The following is a 19,775-nucleotide window of genomic DNA, read 5'->3' as shown; positions in this document are numbered from 1 at the left end:
CCTTTTTTTCTCTTTTCTTATTTGTTTTCTTTCTCTTCCTCTTCTTTCCTCATGAATACTAACACTATAATATGAATAAATAGATAAGGGACTAAACTGATTACATTAGCATAACTTAAATGATTTACTTAAAACGGTATGTTTGTTGTTCAGCATTTCAGGAAGAATTAAATTCAGCAATAACTATCAACTTCAGTCATTTTAAAGGATCTCCATTTTACTTTTCTCTTAGCACTCTGTGGGAATCAGATTCCTTGAGCATTTAGCAGTTGAATAGTCCGTCACTAGAAACAGTCAGTTTTGAAGCTCTATTAGATGATTTTTAGTGGCACCTTCTACCTCTCAGACAAAAAGGTGTACTATTTCTTTCACAAGGCACATTTGGATTTTCCTAGCAATAGTCTTTCTGATGCTCTCCAGTAGGAACAGAGGACATCTTGATGCCTGTTCTGTCAAGTCACTTTGCTTATTTTGAATGTCTGCTGCCATTTTGATTTATTTCCATTTATTCCTCTTGCAGATTTATTTGAAAAACAGAGATTTGTATACTGTAGAAGCCAACAACCCTCGTCAGCTAGTGGAAATTGCAGCCAGAGACATTGAAAAACTTCTGAGTAACAGGTCTAAAGCCTTGGTGGTGAGTACTAATGGGTTGGGTTTTCTATTTAGTATTTAAAAAAAATCTTTATTTATCATTGAAACATGCTTTTGTTGTTATTGCTGCTGCCTATACACTTAAGGGCAGTGTCAGCCTGATGTGTACAGGACATGACATGTAGAAAGATGGCTTGTGACTTCGTGGTAGAAAATGAACTCATTAGTTCATTGGCATAGGACAGATGCTTATAATAATGACGGACAGATTAGGAACCATGGCCAAGTAACAAATCAAGTTATAAATAGATTGGAAAATATTCCTCTAAGTGACGCACGTGAAAGTTTATGACTTGAAGATCACTGTACTCTACAGCCAGTAGTGATCTTAGGCAAAAAAGAAGTAGAGCTTTTTTTTAAATGTGATTTAAAAATAATGTTATCTTTGAAGTCACGATGTTCATTTCGGTATTATTGCTAACTACATCTGTTGATATTTGGTCTCTTCATCTTTTTAGTTACTCAGTCTTTCTTGATAGTAACAACTAATTCTCCTTCAACAAATGCAGCTGTGTGTGAATCAGATTCATTTCCATACCTATTCTATTTCTAACTTGCTAATTTAATCTGTATTTCAATCATGTTTCATATCAGCGAAGTTAATCCTGAACTATTAGTGTGAAGACCATGCTGCATTGTAACCTCACGATTCTTTGTGTTTTAAATAAGAAGTAGCTATTTCTTTGAAGTGCTTTTGCTAGCATTCCCTTTCTCTTCTATCCCGTAAGACACCAAACCTGGGTAATTGCTTTTTATGATTCCTGCTCACATCACTCTGACTTGTATAAGAGTTTAGAGTGCTTTTCAGAAGATACTGACCAAACATGCACAGGGGGATCCGGATGAATTCATAAACATGCTTTTTACAGAGTAGAGCTATTAGAAATGGGTTTAAAGGATGGAACAGCAGACTGGGATTCCCTGAGCAATTACATATCCACATAGACTTGCAGATGAGTTTGGACGTGTCATTTAAAGGGAAACAGAGAAGAAAGAGGGATTAATTCACCTAACTGTAGACATCTACTCAGCTGGTTGTCCTAAGCTCCTTTTTTGTTCAGTGGAATAAAACAGGCACTTCCCACTCAGGATTGACCTGACATGTTCTGAATCAGACTTTAAAATGGGATGAACTACAGCCCAGAAGTACTTACTTCTCTCTTTTTCTATCAGAGGAGCCTCGATATAAATGTCTATACTGTAGGTGTGTAAAATTGGTGGAGATAAGTCCCACCCAAGCAGTCCTTTTATCAGTACAGTTTCATGCAGCTGAAGAATCAGTCTGAGAGTGAAACCGCTGCTGCATGCTATCCTGAGGACTAGCCTTCTTGTAGGTGATGAGATTTTGCTTAGTCCATTGTCTGTGCATAGGTACCACAGGAGGTACCCGTTTTCCTGTCTTCTGTTCTTAGCAGGAGTTCACTCTTCCAGTTCCCATAGCTTCCGTAACATGCAACGTACATCAGTGTTACCTGGGCCAAAGGTTCTCTGCTTCAGTCAAATGAGTGTAAAAAAGATGATTTTTTTCTTTGTTTTCCTGTTTTAAATCAGTGGGCATGTGTTTATGTAGTACTCTGAGGACTTTTTGTATTATTATTGCAAAATATTATAAGACATTTGCAGACCTTTGTAAACATACCAGTTTTTCCACCGTTTTCCCATCAACCCATATTAGTCTGATGTTTTTAAATTATCACAGCCAAATCTTATATTTTCTTGAGACTCAAGATTAATGTCACGGTTTGTGTGTGTCTATAGTGGTTTGATCTTAAAACTTTAGGAAAATCAATTAACTATTTCATGCTCATTTTAGAAATGATTTCAGAACAGTTTTTCTGTGAATGTGGAATAAGAAGGGTGCCTACCTCATTTTAGGCAAGTCCATGGTCACTTTTTGAAAAGGGTAATACAATTCGGTTCCCTGATGTAAAAGAAGATTAAATTAGGGGAAGGATGTTCCTTCAGTCCCGTTGCTCTCTTTTTTTTTTTTTTAAAAAAAAGAAGTCTTGTAGTCTTCAGAACTTCTCAGGTAATTTTAATTTTAAATGATCAAGTCAATGCATCCGGAAGGCAAATAAAAAGTCCTCCAGATGCATTAGTGGCTAAAGACTTATGACTTTAAAACCAATTTTATTATTTTGGGGGGGTGTCACTCATGATGTCTTTAAAGCTTGGGATTGCCGTTACTGCCAGTGCTGCAGTGAACGTACAATACTTATTATTTTTAGCTGCATGCCATCATTTCAGGATGCGTGTCAGCAAGACTTCTGCATGACCTCTTTATCAATCTTGCCACTTCATGCAGAGTGAAATTCATCCCCAAACAGGTGGAAATAACTTAGCTCCCCACACACACTTCACACAACTGAATTTGATTTGACATCCTTTAAATACTGATCAGTGATGCTTCTCTTCAGTGTTAGAACATCTCTAAATTTTTTTAACATTACTTTTTTTTTAATTGCCTGAGAATTTACAAACATTAATTACATGATTACAACATCTACGTAAGATCCTTTTTGCAGCAAAGTAATTGAAATGACCTATTGAAACATGCCTCTACTCCAGTTCAAGAAGGACAGAGCTCTCTTACAGAGGTTGTCAGGTTTCAGATGTTTGCCTTGCAGAAACTTTCTGTGAACTTTCTGTACTTTTTATGTGCTAAATATATATATATAAAAATCCTAATTTGATATGTATATATAAAAATATATATTTATTTGGTAACCTACTGTGCTTTTTTTAAGCAAGTGGTATTTAATTTCTCTCTATATATCCTAGTCTGGGTTTTTTACTTTTTTTTTTTACTTTTTTTTTTTTTAATATTTACATACATTTAAAAAAAAAATTATCAAAACCACTTTCTTCAGAACAGCTTTCTAGGAGTGGTTGGTCATAGATGGTTCCTGAGAAAACTTACTTTTCCTTTTGTAACAAATGCCAGACACAGCCAAAGCCAATGCATTAAAAAATGAGTATAACCTCTCAAATAAGTAAAACTGACTTAAGCTTTTTAATATTATTTTCATTATTATTAAGTTGATTAAGCCTTTTAATATTATTTTCATTGTTTGGCTTAGCTTCCAGGTTCTGATTCAGTCATTTTTCTCAACCATTATCAAGGTTAGCTGTTCTGGGGAATTCTGTTGTTGTTTCTTTAAAAAATGTATTTCTGATGTATATTCATGTACCCAGGGGCTTAGTCTGACTAAAAAAAGCAAAAGAGTAAAAGGCCTAAGAAGCATTACTTAAGGGGAAATATACCCTTTTATTAATCTCAGTCCCAGTCAGATCTCTTTGCTGACTCATATTCTACATGGTTATTAATTTTGGATCACTTCATGTTGGTTTCTCTTATGCTATCACCTGCATCCGAACTTTTACTTTCTACTAAGAGAATTTCTTCACCTTCCATATGTATTTCTCTTAATTCTTTTTTCAAGGACTATCTTTATGCTGACATTTTGTAAGCTTTATGTAGTGAAGCTGAATTATTTATCTGAAATTTAAGTCTTCTTAAACCTGCTGGGTCACATTTTCTCTGAAATCAGGAGTGGAGTTGAATGGAACTGTTACTAATGACTGCACAAAGGGTTTTACCATTGGGGCTAATATGACTCAAAGTGTTAATTAAGACCTGAATCCTGAAAAGAGTATGATGCAAGAGGATCATACATCCTCCAGTGATGCCACGAGGAAGGTGCCAGTGAATGACATCAACAGTGTCATTGTTCAGAGACTAGCATACCCCAGGGATGCCATGATTTTCTCTAGGCATGCTAGACAAACAATCTTTGGGCAAGGTTATAATAAGCAAATATTAGCGATGACTTTTCTAATAATAAGTTGGCTTCCCTTGAGCTGCAAGAGCACCTTTAAATGAGAAATAACGCTTGCAGTCTAAATTATTTGTGTTTTCATGCAACTTTGTGCTAGAAAACTCTCTAGCTATGACTTAAAGGTAAAGTTACTTAATGGTTCTGTACATTACACACAAAGGGCTTGAGTAACATGGAAAAGCTTTGTGATTTCATTTCTGGTTTATATGAAAAAAGGTTACAACAAAAATCTGGACAAGGATGACTTGTCCCACCATAAGGAAAAAGTCTCTTTTTATTTTTTCATGTGTATGAATTTATGCTTTAGAGAAGCTTAAAAATGGTGGTTGAAATAGGTACCTAGCTTGGGAAGGAGAAAGGGGAAAGTCCTGATCTGAACTCAGAGGGCTTTCCTAGATAGCTATTACTAGAAAATGTTAGCCACAGAAGAAAAAGTTAGGATGAAAAGAAAATGGAGAATTTTCTAGTGAAGTGCAATGAAGGGAGTGGTATGTGTAGTAAGGAGGGAGACAGGCAACAGCCTTATAGTCAGGGATGTCAAAGACCATCTTGCAGTAGAGCCTGTTGTTCAAATAGTGAACATTTCTTTTTTGGTTTACTGTTGTTTACTAATGCATATTTGCCTGGCCTAACCCTACGGAAGACATACTATTTCAATATTATGGAATTTCCATATGCATAGGGTATGCATAAGGTCCTGCGAGGGGCAGGGAGTTGGACTCAGTGATCCTTATGGGTCCATTCCAACTTGAGATATTCCACGATTCTTTGGTATTATGGGCAATTAATATTCTGTCTCTGTGTATTTTGCTAAAAGGCAGTGTACGGACTAGCTGTGCTACCATTGCAACCTGCATTTCCAGGTGTGTAATGGAAGGCAGGTGGAGGTTTCATTGAAAATGTATCCTGCAGTAACTACAAGCAAAACTCACAAAGGTTCTTGGACATTTTTCAGGTATACAACCTTTCCAAGGATACCAACAAATAGTATGCCTAGCCCGTTAGGCAGTCTGGCACCTAAATTGTTCATTTTCAGTAGAAATATCCTCTGTTTTAAAGTTCCTACCCAATTCATTAATGCAATACCTTTCTGGAGCTATGTAGATCATGCTAATAGAACATAAACTTTCAGTTCAAATGGAAACTAAATAATTTAAACAAAAACTATTCTAAATACATGTCGTGATTTAAGCCCAGCTGGCAACAAAGCACCACGAGGCCGCTCGCTCACTCCTCCCCGCCGCCCCGGTGGGATGAGGAGGAGAAAATATAAAGAAAAGCTCATGGGTCTAGACAAGGACAGGGAGGGATCACTCACCATTTATGGTCACAGGCAAAAAACAGACTCAACTTGGGGAAAAAACCAAAATCAATTTAATTTACTACCAATCAAATCAAAACAAGGATAATGGGAAGTAAACCCAAGTCTTAAAAAAAACCCTTCCCCCCACCCCTCCCTCCTTCCCAGGCTCAACTCCACTTCCGAATTCTCTCTCTCCTCCCCTCCAGCGGCTCAGGGGGACGGGGAATGGGGGTTGGGGTCAGTTCCTCACACCTTGTCTCTGCTGCTCCTTCCTCCTCAGGGGGAGGACTCCTCACTCTTCCCCTGCTCCACCATGGGGTCCCTCCCACGGGAGACCGTTATCCACTAACTTCTCCAATGCGGGTCCTTCCCACGGGCTGCAGTTCTTCACAAACTGCTCCAGCGTGGGTCCTTTCCGTGGGCTGCAGTCCTTCAGGCACAGACTGCCCCAGCGCGGGCTTCCCCACGGAGTCGCGGCCAAGCCCTGCTCCGGCATGGGCTTCTCTCTCCCCGGGCTGCCGGTGGGCATCTGCTCCCCTGCTCCCCTCCGTGGGCTGGGGGGGGACAGCCTGCCGTCTGGTCTCCCCACGGGCTGCGGGGGCAGCCCCTCCTGCCCTCCTTCCTCCCTGCCCTCGGTACCCGCAGAGGGGTTCCTCTCCCATCCCAATCCCCTACTCGCTGCAGGTTCCCCCTCTGAAATCCGCTCTCCCAGAGGCGATACCGCCGTCGCTGACGGGCTCGGCCTGGGCCAGAGGCGGCTCCGACTCGGAGCCGGGGAAGCTTTGAGCAGCTTCTCACAGGAGTATGACTTATCTTAAAGTAATATTTGATCCAGTGCTGCACACTAAATCTAAGGCGCAGCTTCACTCTTGTGCAGTGTGAAGTTGTCACCTGTGCAGCCCTTGGCCTTCCTCTGCCCACCTGAGCAGCCCATTACTCGTTAGGTATCGTGGACCATCCTTAATCTTCTATGGTATGAAAATCTGCAGTTTTACTTTGCTCATTTTTGCTGGTACATTTGAGTTGAAGAGAGTAAGCAAGTTTGGATCTCTTAGGTAACAGAAAATTAAAGCTAGGAGAGAAAATGATGAATAAAGAACACCTACTAACAGTCTTTGCAAGCACAGCCTGCAGAAAATTTTGGAAACAGGAACATAACATCCTGTTTCTTGGTTAGATAAGATCCCTTTCTGCATTCCCAAATCATTTAACTGTTGGCTACTTGTTTGTGTGATACTTTGACATGAATCCTACTTGTCCTCCTATCCAAAATTAAGATGTATGCATATATCCCTGCAAATCTTCTTTTCCACAATGAAATATCTCTTTCTGGAAAGCCTCAGTGTCGGTACCTTGTGGTCAACACTATGGTATACACTCGCAGTGCATTTATTAATAAACTTTTCTTCCATTACTGCCCATATTCTAAGGCAACAGCATAACCATTTGAGTAAAGCAAACACTCAAGGTCCACTAAGATACATTTCAATGGTGAATGAGAGACATTCATATTTTCACTGCCAAATGCCTGCTTAATATTTATTTGTTTTGCTGTGTGGTCACTTGTTTTTGCTTTTAACTATTAAACTCTTATATTAAGGTCATTCAAGGGAAGGTACTAGTCAATACCCTTGGCTACCTGTGCTGTGTGTAGACAAAGACGTGGTATGTGCAGATTTGCACCTTATTGTCTAGATTTCTTCAGGCACGTCAATCAGAGACATCATATCTTCATTCTAGCCTTTATGCCTTGGTTTCTTCTGAAAACTGAGGAAACTGAGTTTCCATGGAAACTGAGGCACAGATTGTGCGCTAGGAGACAGGTTACTTCTACGTGCTGTTGGGAAATGTCCAAGGTGCACAACTGCATCAGTGAATGAGGAGCTCAGAATGTTTATCTGCTAGTTTAGATGCAATTTCAGCACAGCTGTGCAAGTGTGTCCAGATCTCTTAGTATTTCCCTGCCTGCCTGAAATAAGGCTTCAGTGTCTCACAATACAACCGGGAAGCTTAAATAAACATGTGTTATAACATATTTTGAGATTCCTGGGCAGAGATGCTGTGCACTTTAAATAGAGTTGGGAATTTTTCTGTAGCCTGAAAGACCTGTAAAACTAAAATAAATTTTGTAGGTGTGCTTGATACTATTGGTTTTTGGAAGGGATCCAAAACTCTAGCTTGAGTTTTGTTTGGATGTCTAAAACCAACCTAGCATCCTTGAAAACACTCTTGGACACCTACCTTCTGGTCTGCTAATCTTAAATTGCCTATACTAACAAGATATCTTTCAACTCTTCAAAAATACTCTATAGATTAATTTGAGTTGTCCACTCATTTAGCAGAACTTGTACTGGGCAGCATCTCTGGTTTTGGGGCTCTGTTGGAACTCAGCCACTGGTCTCCTGAGCTCCACTAGAAATTTCAAAGAAGCCTAAATAGTCACACCTAATGGTGAAGTCTACCACTTCTGCAGGGTAATCTAAAGCTTAGAGCTAGTCACTCCATGAGGACTTGGGCCAGGTCTCTGAGCTGAAAATATCTATGTATACATATGGATACATATCTAGATCTGGACACACTTGCACAGGTGTGTTGAAATTGCATCTAAACTATATTCCAGTGTGCATACTGGAAATACATATTTTTCCAGTTATCTTCTAATCTAAAAGGTAAATAGACAAAACATTTGACCAGGGAGGAGGATCTGAAACTCCGTTCTTTTCCTTCCCATTTAAGTCCTCTGATCACAAGGCTAAAGTCCTCCAGTGCATAGTAGAATCTGCAAAAATCACATTTTGATGATAACCATTGCCCTCCACCTTCATTATCATCCCTTCAAATATGTTAAATACATTTATTGTTATTGTCAGGCCATGAAGGCTAGAGTCCTTGCCTGTAAATTGGGTTATTCTCTGGAGGTGTAGTTTGCATCCTCCTAAAGTTGAAGGCAATCTGTGATTCTGACTTCCCTCATTATTTTGCAGACGATGATGCAGTAAACACTGTGATTTTGTCATGAGAAGACACTGCTCAACTAGGTTTTGAGTTGATGGAGGCACCTGATGTTTCCTATTAGTTCCTTATGCACAGGTGTGATATCCCATAGAATCAACAGAGAAAGGGAGAGGTCTCAGTTTTACTGCTGAGTTGTGGTAGCGTCAGAAGGTTAATCAAGATAAAATGCCTTTCCCTTCCTCTCTTTCCTAGCTAATTTTAAGAACATAAGCCTTGTTGGGAACTGATTTCAAAACTGATTTCACTACAAAAACAAGCATCACTCATGTCTTGATACATTTACTGCTATTTTCTCTTTACTTCTATTTTTTATTTTCACGTGTTTCTACCCTTTTGACTTACTTGCCAGTTATAGGCAGAGTTAGACAATTGTATTGGAAAGGGCTCAAGTTGGAGAAATTCAGAGAAGGAAGATAGCTTGAATTGTCGTTAGTCTCCCAGCAAGCAACAGTTCCCCACAATTTGTTAGTATTTTTTTGTTAGCAGTTATGTGAGAAGCTGGCCATCATAAGGAAGTTGGTAATAGACTTTGTGCACTGGGTTGTTTACCAAAATAATTTCAGGTCTTACTTCTAAGAAGAGGAAGTCTACATAGATGGAAAAGAGCGAATTAACTAGAGTAAATTACTGGTCAAACAGATGAATGAAGTTTTGTCTATGTATGTTTTTGTGCTGTATACACAGGTTTTATATTATTTTTCACTCTAACATGTTCATTTTCCCCTTGGAATTGTTAAGGTGTGGCTGTTCCTTTAATATTTCAAAATATTTTATTCTTTTATTTTAAATTTTCATTTCAAGCTGGATGTGGCTCTTCAGCTACAGGAGAAGATATTTAGTGAAAAGATTACACGAAGTGTGTACCAGCATCACAACCAAATGGCTTTGATTGTGCCAATGTTCTACCAGAAAAATACTGATGTTTTGGAAAAATACAAATAAAATAAACTTTTCTCTGTATAAGGACTGTATGATCATTCATACCATATGTTTTTACATGACAGTATGTCTTGGTTCTTTTAAGTCTTTTCCATTATATATTTGGTAGAATTTTACAGAGTTAGGAATCTAGGTCTATTTATATGTTTACTTTTTATATCTCCCATCAATTCTCTACACACTGAGTAACTCACCGAGATGGAAAATTTCTAAATTTTATTTCTGGATGCTTCCTGAAAGTATTCAGAATAGACATTGTCATCTCCTTTTTGCAGCATTAGAATTAGCTTTGAGTCCATGACTAGAGCTGGTCCAACTACAAGAAATAGCTACTTCAGATATGGCAGGAACTTTGCAGGTGAGTTTAAGACTGATACTGCACTTCTTTTAAAACTACCTTCACTGGAAATTTGCACACTAGCAAAAGGGGTTTTATATATGCTTTTTTTAGACTATAATACTGAGTCTGCTAGCCTGTATGAACTTTCCTTGAATCTCCAGATGTAAATGTAGCCTATTCTGAAAGACAGTTGTAGCTGCTGAATCAAATGTGTTTTGGAATGACAGCTAGCAAGACGTGACACTTGTGAAGTCAAACATTTGTCAGCTTGTCCACATGTCAGATGTTTGAATTTGTTTTCACTTGTCTTGCCTTGAGTCTTATTTTATTAACCAAAATCCAGGTTGTATAGATGCAACATTATGCCTCAGAGGATAGATTCACATAACTCACATACCTTGCAAGGCATCATAAAAGTCTGGAAAAATAAATCAGAGGGCTTGCAATGAAAGTTCTTACAAATATTGCCTGTTTCTGTGTTTTTTCTTTCCGCAGTTTGCTTGATTTTCCTTCTGCAGATCTTGTATTCTTGTTGACAGATAAAGAGGGGGTCGTCCCTCCCACTTCCCATACCCTCATAGATAGCCATGAGTCATCATTTTGATTTTTGTGGACCTGAACTGTATATAGTGCTGAAATGGCATCTAGTAAGCTAGCTTAGAGAGACACCTGCTGAATCTCTGTCCTGCTAGCACAGTGTATTGCAGTCAGAGCTTCTAAGTGTGACTGAGATGATGAAAGCTAAAAAAAGCTTGTGGCAAATAATATTATTGGATGATCAGCTTCACAATTTAACTTTTCTTTCTCCTTACACAGTAGATTGTCACTGATAGCATAGCTTCTTTGTTGCTTTCACATTTGGTATGGAGAAAAATAAGGAGCACCAATAGCTGTAGCAGTTCTTTCCCATTCAGTCCCCTTTATATATTCATTTGAGCAAATACCCTTACGAAATAAATGGCCGTGGCTAATTTTCCAGGGGTTGTGGTGTTGTTTTTTAAACTCCCTGTGGGGGATTCTTCATGTGTTTGTTATAAGCAGGTTTCTTTGTCTAGGTTTATGGATACTGAAATTTCATTTGTGCAAGATGTTCTGCAGGTGCATAGCCTCATTAAAGTGAGCATTACCCAAAGCTGGGGGGTTGATGTAGCAGCTGTGAAAGGTGAAATCTTGCTCCAAATAGCTCTTTCGGTTTCCTTTGGTTATAAAGTTACTTTTTCAGCTTCAGAAGCTCAGATTTAAAAAGAAAACAATGCAACCCAAACCTCTATAGTTGCTTTTCTTGGATTTGTCCCAGTTTTTGTCTCCAGGGCTTTGCTACCCTTCTTAGCTGAAGCTTACCCCTCAGGCAGCTGCTTCTCCTGCAGATATTTTTGTTTTCCTTGTATGTGCTTCTGCCTGATAGGCAAAGAGAACTATTTTTTTTCTTATTTATTGGTCTGATGACTTCCATTCAGATTGTCTGCCCAAGAAACAAATTGATGCATTTATTGGTGTAAGACTGGTCTCCACTGTACCTAGTTGGAAATTTTACAGAAGAATGATTTTCCATGGTAAAACATGCATTTTTCAAAATCACAATATTTCATGCTAGTAGTTTAATTTGCTCAAATTTGTCTGGTTTAATGGAAGGTTTCCTATCTAAACAGACTGAAAAAGAATATAGGAGTTCTTGAGCATTGCAAGTGTTGGCTTCCATACCCTAATGCTGTTTAGCCAACCCTCCCAAGACTCCTAATCTTTCCTTCAGTCACAAAGTTTACTTTTCAACACCAACAAAATTGAATTTTAAAATTTTTAAGATCTTCTGTGAAATGAAAAGTCCACTTATTTGCTGAAAGCTCTATTAAACATTACAGAGAAGAACCAAATGTAAGTGGTGTTTTCAGTGGTCCAAACTTGGAAACACAAGTTATAAATAAACTGTTGTACAGTAGCTGTGTATTGTACACAACCCTCTCAGCCTAGATTCTGCCTTTATGAGGCCTTTTTTCCCAGGTCTTGGATAATTTTGGGACTCTTTCCTGGCATCTTCTGTTGTCTTTCAGTATCTTTTCTTTAAGAGCATTGATACCTGACTGTATGCATGATGCCAGTATTTGTGTCAGTGCAATGCTTTGTACCATTTGCTTCTCTTTTTCTGCATTCCCCATATTAAAAGTTCTAATTAGACTGTGTTACTATAGCATCACACTAACTCATGTTGAATTGTTCACCCACTTCACCCTGTAAATACTTTTCAAGGTACCTGTGTCCAAGACACAGTCACTGTTTTCTAAATATGCTATGAAATCTGTAAATTCCAGGTTCGATTTCTAATGATAGATTCAACTGTATTAAAATGCATTGTCTTTGAATGAGACCATTTCAGCCTGTGTGTTCTAGACTACTTTGTATAATAGTTGTATAGTAAATAATAAGGAGGGTTTCTACAAAGTAGGTCTTCATACCATAGTCCAGCTGACATGTAGTGTTTCCACAGGTTTCTTTAACCAATGATGACTTCCAGGAAACGTTGCTTCCCATACTTCTAACAGCCTTGAAAGTCAATGTTGTAACAAAGATGACTACTTTTTTTTGCTAGACAGAATGCATTAGCAATATAAACACTTTTAAAAAATGACAAGAGATTTGTTTCATTTCTATCTTAATTAAAAAAATGGTATATGACAACTCTTTTGAATTGCAACATTTTTTCTAAGAATTTTAGAGAGTTTTAATAAGTTCTCAAAACATTTGAATTATAATTCAGTTCAATTTGCATTTCAGAGGGCAAAATTAACGCACAAATGCAGGTGAAAGCTAGATTATTTAAAATGGAACCCTTCCTAATGGTTATGTACAAAATTGCCAATGACTTTTGGGTCACCAGGCTTGCCATTTCACTGCTCTGTGCTCATGGCAATGTTCACTTTGATAATCAATGTGTAATGTGGGACACAGACCTTTTGGGGCAAGGCAGAGATTTTATAAGGGAACAGCAGAAAGAAGCATCTGACATGCCCTCTGTTCTTCTGTGCCTTTGTCACATGTTCATCTTCCTTGTTGCTCTTTTTCCTTCCTTCCCTGCAGCAGGTATGTGGAAGGGAGAAATTACAGATTTATCAAGGCTCTGTTCCGCATTGAATGGGGTTGGTGATACTTGGTACTGTTTAAGTGAAATGAAATTTATTCATTAAAGTAGACCCATTGTGGTTTCCTGCTAGCTGAAGCTACAAGTTACATTTATCACCATTTTCAAGGTCCACAAAGATTTTTTTTTCCCTCCACCAAAATACTAAGACCTCATTTTTTTTAGTGGGAGTGGTAACTGAAGCTAGGGGGTAGTCTGTGGGATAAGAGCACAGGAAATGCCCTGCTGGGTTGAGGTAGCCTGTGTAGTCAGTATTCTGCCCTTATGTTGGCACGGGGAGATGCTGGGTAAGAACACATACAAGCCTGGCTAGTATCTGTGGTCCACTATGCATTTAATCCCTCAATGTTCACAGGTTTTGGATTAGAAATTTCAAAGAGGGTGTCTCTGCCTGTTCCCTTCAGTGTCTATTAGTGAAGTTACCCATAAATTTGCCTAGCCCCTAACCTGCCTGAACTATCTGCCTCCATGACATCCTGCAGTAAATGGTTCCAAGACCTCACTAGTTATGGGTAAAAAAGTATCTGTTCTAAAATGATCTCTGACTAGTTGCAGTGAGTCCTTCCTGGTCCAGTGTTGCCAGATTTGGTGTATCACAGTTTTGGCATTTGGTATATAACTTCAGCCATATCAGCTGTCAGCCTTCTTGTCTACCAGAAAGAGTCCTAGTCTCTCCTTGGCATGCTGTCTTACAGGGAATGCATGACTGTTTTATAGCAGCTACCTCCATCCTATTAATCGTTTTATATAAGTATTTGCAAGAGGAGAAGCTTAGGTACAGTGCAGGAGGTTCTTCTACCATGTCTTGGGTGCCTGCATCATGCTCCAGGTCCTCTTCTAGAACATGACTGAGAATAGAATAGAATAGGGCATTCATCTTTCAGCACATGATTTCCCTCATTCCTTTTCTGACTTCAGGCCTAAGATCAGATCATGACAAAATGCTCAGATGCTGCAACTACACGTGTAGTAGTAGGTTTCAGACAAGCGCTTCTCAACAAGAAAAAACAACAGTAAATCACTACCAGCCAGACAAAATGTTTTAAATCAAAAAATAAAATAAATTCAGATCTAAATAAATGTTATCCAGATCCAAAGTGTTCTAATTATTTAATTACTTTAATTACTCTGGAAGATAAGTGTAGTTAAATCTCTTTTTTTTCCCTAATGAGAAATTGAAATACTTTGCTACAGTGAAACTGCTCATTTTCTCCAGAAGTTTTTTCCACCTTTTTCTTGGTCAAATTTTTAGTGAGATTGAGCTGAATGCAATAAATTGTTACTGTGGAGCCAGAGTAAGACTAAATTTAAAAATGCCAGTTTTGACTGATGAAATATGTACACACGTCAGACTAACTTTCGACTTCAGTAGAACTCTTGCTGCAATAAGGACCTATTGAATTGCAGAATGGACATCAGAATCTGCTTTTAAACCCATTCCAGAGTCTTGTTCTTTGCACAAATAAAAGATAAAACCCCACATTTGGGTTAGTTGCTGGTCATGTAATTTGGTAAATTAACATTCAACAATGAGTAGTTGAATAGTCTTTTCTTTCAAACAGTCTTCCTAATTTTTTTTTTGCTTTCTGTAAAGGATTTTGTTTTCTGAGTGTTATTGGTAGCCATCTACAGTGTGACCATAATGCTTATTATATAGTTGCAGTATCCTTAAATGCACTGTAGGACTGGATAACAGTATGGGTTCAGTAGTGTAACAAATAGTGTCCTGGAATATTTGAGTTTTTCCTCAAGCATTCTGGTAGCATGCTTCATGCCAGTATTTCAGGTGTGCAGCTAATTGGGGCCCTCGGGAAAGAATGCAGGTAGATCTGGGGCTCTTCCAAGTAAGCTTCAAAGGAATCAGATCAGCAGGGCTTGAATCCTTGGAAACAGCTTGCTGCAGAGCTAGTTAAGAAGAAATACTGAATTTCTGTCTTCATGAAAGTATGAAGCAGATTCAGCTAGCATGTTCACATGGCATCTCTCTTTCATAGGTTTTTCTTCTTTACCAGTTAAATGTGTCCACCTGCCACCTTTATCACACCTTTCAGGTTTTCTAGTGGAATTTCCATGTTAAAACTTTCCTTAAGAAAGCTCCTGTCAGGTTTCTTTGCAACACTGACTTTTGATGTACTTGTTAGTACAAAAGGCAAAATTCCCCAGGAATGCAGAAATTTCCTTGCACCACAAGTCTCTGTGGAAAAGCTCAGAAAGCAGGATATGCTGAAGGAAAGCAGTGTCATAAACTGCTTTGTGCTATTTCCTGAAGGTCTAGATTGCAATTTCTAACTTTCTGTGATCCAGCTGTAAATTTGCTGATAAACAAATGTAAGCCTCACCTGCAAAAAGCTTTATTAATCAGTAGAGGCTGAGGTACTTCACATGTTTTTTATGTTAACCTTTTTGCTGAATTAAAAGATTCACTTTGATGGGGAAGCTTCAAGAAACAAGATGATGACACATTTTATGTTGTGTCAATGTGATGAATATTTGGTTTCTTCAAAGTCCAAGGGCTGTCCGGGAACATTTTTCACTCCCTTTTATGCAGCTGCTTAGCAGATACAAATTGATGCTCTTCAGCTAGATTCCTAAAGGGCTCAGATTTACTATATATTTGGATTTGATTTATGAACTCACATGGAGGTGGAAGTGGTCCCCCATGGTCTGTCTACAGACATCTTTACGTGTCTGATCCTAGTGTTCAGAGGGAAGGAGACTCTTGCTGCACTAGCTCCAAAGACTGAAAAGTCTGCAAAGTATGCCTGATTTTAACACACCTGACTGTCCTGGTGGAATCAGAAACATGGAGTCACCCACGTCTAAATTCCACCTGTGGCATATGGACATGAGACGAGCACAGCTGAAGGACAGATATATACATGCTAAGCACAAGATGTCTTACATAGATGCAACTAAAATCCTCTGTCCGGAGCATTACCAGTTGGGTCAATGTTGCAAGATGACACCTTAATTTCCTTGAGATCAGAGACTGAAATCTTCTACCTAGGATTGGTAGCTACAGAGATGTTGAGGGTTTGTGGGTTTGGGGTTTTTTTTTGGTTTGTGTTAGGTTTTTTGGTAAGTTTTTCTTTTTTAATATGTTTGGAAGAAGATTTCATAACTCAAATGGCTGTCTAGAAAATTACAGATCTGAGATCAAATTAATTTTCAGTCTAAGAAGGTTTATGTATGTCTCCCACCCCCCAAAAGAGTGCTCTGATCACTTAAATTACAAGCTAGACTGAACGGAGATATAGTATTCTTCCTTGGTTATTCCTCCATCGTAGCAGTGCTGAGCCACTGTGTGAGGAATGGAGGATTCATGGAACTGGGAGGAAGGATAACACAGGAGGGCTTGGATCTTAGTTTTTGTAGCACTCAGCTAGGTGAGAGTAAAATCTTTTCCCATTGGTCTTTGTATAAATTTAAACATCATCACCAACTTCTTTACATGGCAAGACATCTCAAAAAACTATGGCAGTTGGTCAGAACATGTACTAGGCATGACACCTCTGAATTAAGCACTGTAGATGGGTATTTGGAGTGTAAGTGGTTGCTCTTGCACTTCTGCTAATGGCCAAAAGTCAGACATACAGTTACCTAGGCAAACCTCTGCTCAGATTCTCTGAACCTTTGATGCTAGCAAAGTTAGTAAATAAGTTTTTTTTCTGATTGGTGTTTTTTGGCTACATTCTCCTTAATCTTGTTCTAGGCTCTTAATTTCTATTTTTTTTTTAAATATTATTTTATTTTTGCCCTTTATAAATTGTGTCTTTCATACTTTCCACACTGTATTTACAAAATTCTGCTAATACTTTGCAAACACAACACCGGTCAGTTTGCTCTTCCAAGTTGATGGACATGATTTTTGTCAAACAAACAAAATCACCATCGGTAGAAGATGTAGAGCAGCAGTTCCCAAGGGAGGGGAATGAATCCACAAGTATGTTTCAACAGTTTGCATTGGATTGTGAAGATTGGATTGCCAGAGAAATTCACTTTCATTTAATATTAATCTTCAAAATAGTTAAAAAAATCAATATTGATTTGGAAGTGGTCTCACAAATAGAAATCGTTTAGAAGCCACTGTTATAGGTGAGTACCGAATGTAACACATGCAGACAAAGCGTGGTGATGTCTAGTTTAGCTATGAGAAAATACTATTTTTGTGTAACAGTTCTTTTATGGACTGTGCCTTCCATAACAAAGCAGTTTGAATTCCTAGTGGGGGTTTGGGTGTTTTGGTTGGTTGGTTTGCTTGGGTTTTGTTGTTGTTGTTGTTGTTTTGGTTTTGTTTGTTTTCTTTCTTTGTTTTACTTTATTTCTTTCATTTTTTTTCTTTTTGGGCCAGCATCAAATTAATTCCTTACAAGCTGATAGAAATGCATTGTGTGAGTTTTTAACACCTTGCCTACATTTAGCTAAAAGTGACATCACTAACCTATTTCAAGTTTTTAATTTTTTAATAACAAGATAAGTTCTGCCAGTCTTAAGGTTCAGCACACCCTGAGACAAAGATTGCTTTTTTTATAGAATTGTTTGGGGATTTAATGTATTTTTAATTCACTATTTCTTATTAAAACTTCAATCACCCACCACTTGATTGTAATTAAAACTGCCCCTGGGCAATAAATTTTGTTCTATGCAAATATGACAGGTATAATTGTGGAAAATCTAATTGTTCATATATTGCTACTTTTCATGTGTTAAAATAAGCGATGAAGTAATTAGATTTTTTTTTCCCATTAAATACTAGAACAAAGCAAAACAACAGAGTTTGTACTTTTCCTTGAACCTGGGTCCGTATCCTGACTCCATGAATTCTGAAATTGTCTCCAGACCAAAGATAGAAAGTTGTTGATTTGCACCTTGTTCAATTAGTGCAGGGAAAAATGTTTCTGTGCAGTGGTGGACTTACAAGGGCATGCAGCATGACGAAAAGTGAAGGGAGCTGGATTCCCCTCCCGGAGTAACGTGGTCAGTACAGTGTTCAGTGAGTCAAATGTCAAATGGGACAGTGGTGTTCCCCTCTAGATTCCTCCATTAACATCTTCATTACATCGAGCTCTGACATTACTGAGGAAATATATGTATTTCTTTACATATAGCTAACAAACCTGAAATTCATCAGTGGTTATGTTTCAAGAGTACTTCCTCAAATATTTCTGTGGTGTGACCTGTTACAGATCTCACCAGGTTGCACCTTCATTATGAAGGGGATTTCCCCCCCACACACACACCAAGAAGCTAGCAGGGAACACTTGCCAAAATGAAAAAGATCACGATAATGCTTCAGGTCTTGCTCTCTTGTACAGAAAAACCTTATATAACCCTTCAGCTTCAATTTTTGCTTGCACGCTGGCTATGGCCAGGTTTCTTCTCCTTTGCTCTTTATGCTGTCTCCAAGTTGGTTTGTGTTACAGCAGCATTGACTCACTAATGCTCAGTCCAGTGTAAAGTACTAAACAGACAGCCTCTGCTGCTAAATTCAGTGGCTATTCCCCAAGTACCTTGTCTGAGTCAGAGCACTGTGGAGCAATAATTTTGTTTTTGCTGGATGTGTTTGGGCGGATGATGCAGGAGTGGGCGGCTGTAATGCTCTTGTTGCTGAGCAGGCAGTGAGCAATCCCCCCTGACGTTTGTTCTGGCTTCCCCCCCCTCCCCCTCTCTTTTTTTATTTTAAGAGTTTACATGTATTCTGGAGTTGTCAGGATGTATTTATGTTTAACCAGGTCTTTAAAAAAATTAATGTGAATGAACAGAAAATGCTAGAGGAGCAGGTTTACCTGTTCCCAAGGTGATAAAAGCAGATTGAGTTGAAATCCTAGGGGTGAATATTTCCAGGTAGATTTCAAACAGAATCAGCCTTTAGCGACATAGAAGATACTGACGTGGTAAACCATGCGGTCCCACCAGGCACTTCCTCAGCATTCCCAAACCGTGTTCTCTTCCACAGCATTAATGCCATGCCAGAATTCCCACCAGATCAGCAGAGGAGTCCTTCCCTCCTGGCCCCCCAACTATCCTCTTTATTTCTTTTTTCCCTCAAAGCCTGTATATATTGTAAAGGCTATATGCCAGGAGAAGTAATAACTGAAGAGCATCTTAAGGACATTCCTTTCATGAGCAATGGAGGGGAATGGAAGTCGAGGGACTAGTCCATGGCATTTTGCAATTCTAGGAAGAGTATTTCATCTCATGACACATTTCATGGGCTTCAACTCCTTGTAAAAAGATGGTAACATATCTAAATGTGGTCCTGTCTTATATGTACTAAAACTTTGAAAATATTATGTATAAATCTATGCGTGTAATGGAAGTACACTGTAGTAACTTCAAATTTAAGGCTATAATCTGAAAAAGTTTTCATTAAGAATATATTGCTGTTTTTTCCCCACAAGTAGAAATCCAGATGGTGTAATTTTACCCTCAATTATCATTTTCTATGCCTTCTGATTTTTCTGTATATTTTCTCTGTACCCTGTGTATTACAAGCTCAACTTTCGATATGCATCTTATTTTTAGGTTATCGTTTTCTAAAGCCAATGCTTG

At 38.4% G+C, this 19,775-nt stretch overlaps 1 protein-coding gene across 15 annotated transcripts in view; it reads left to right on the top strand.

Annotated features, from left to right (window-relative positions):
• CACNA2D1 (calcium voltage-gated channel auxiliary subunit alpha2delta 1) overlaps window positions 1-19,775 on the top strand; it is a 433,632-nt gene that overhangs the window by 72,168 nt on the left and 341,689 nt on the right. For all 15 annotated transcript variants that reach the window (XM_052789138.1, XM_052789141.1, XM_052789144.1 and 12 more), the window contains exon 3: window positions 521-637. In XM_052789138.1, coding sequence (XP_052645098.1) covers window positions 521-637 — 117 coding nt within the window. The remainder of the gene's footprint in view (window positions 1-520; window positions 638-19,775) is intronic.

The sequence above is a fragment of the Harpia harpyja genome, chromosome 6, assembly GCF_026419915.1.
Source record: "Harpia harpyja isolate bHarHar1 chromosome 6, bHarHar1 primary haplotype, whole genome shotgun sequence".
NCBI lineage: Eukaryota > Metazoa > Chordata > Aves > Accipitriformes > Accipitridae > Harpia > Harpia harpyja.
This window is presented reverse-complemented; position numbering and strand designations above follow the sequence as displayed.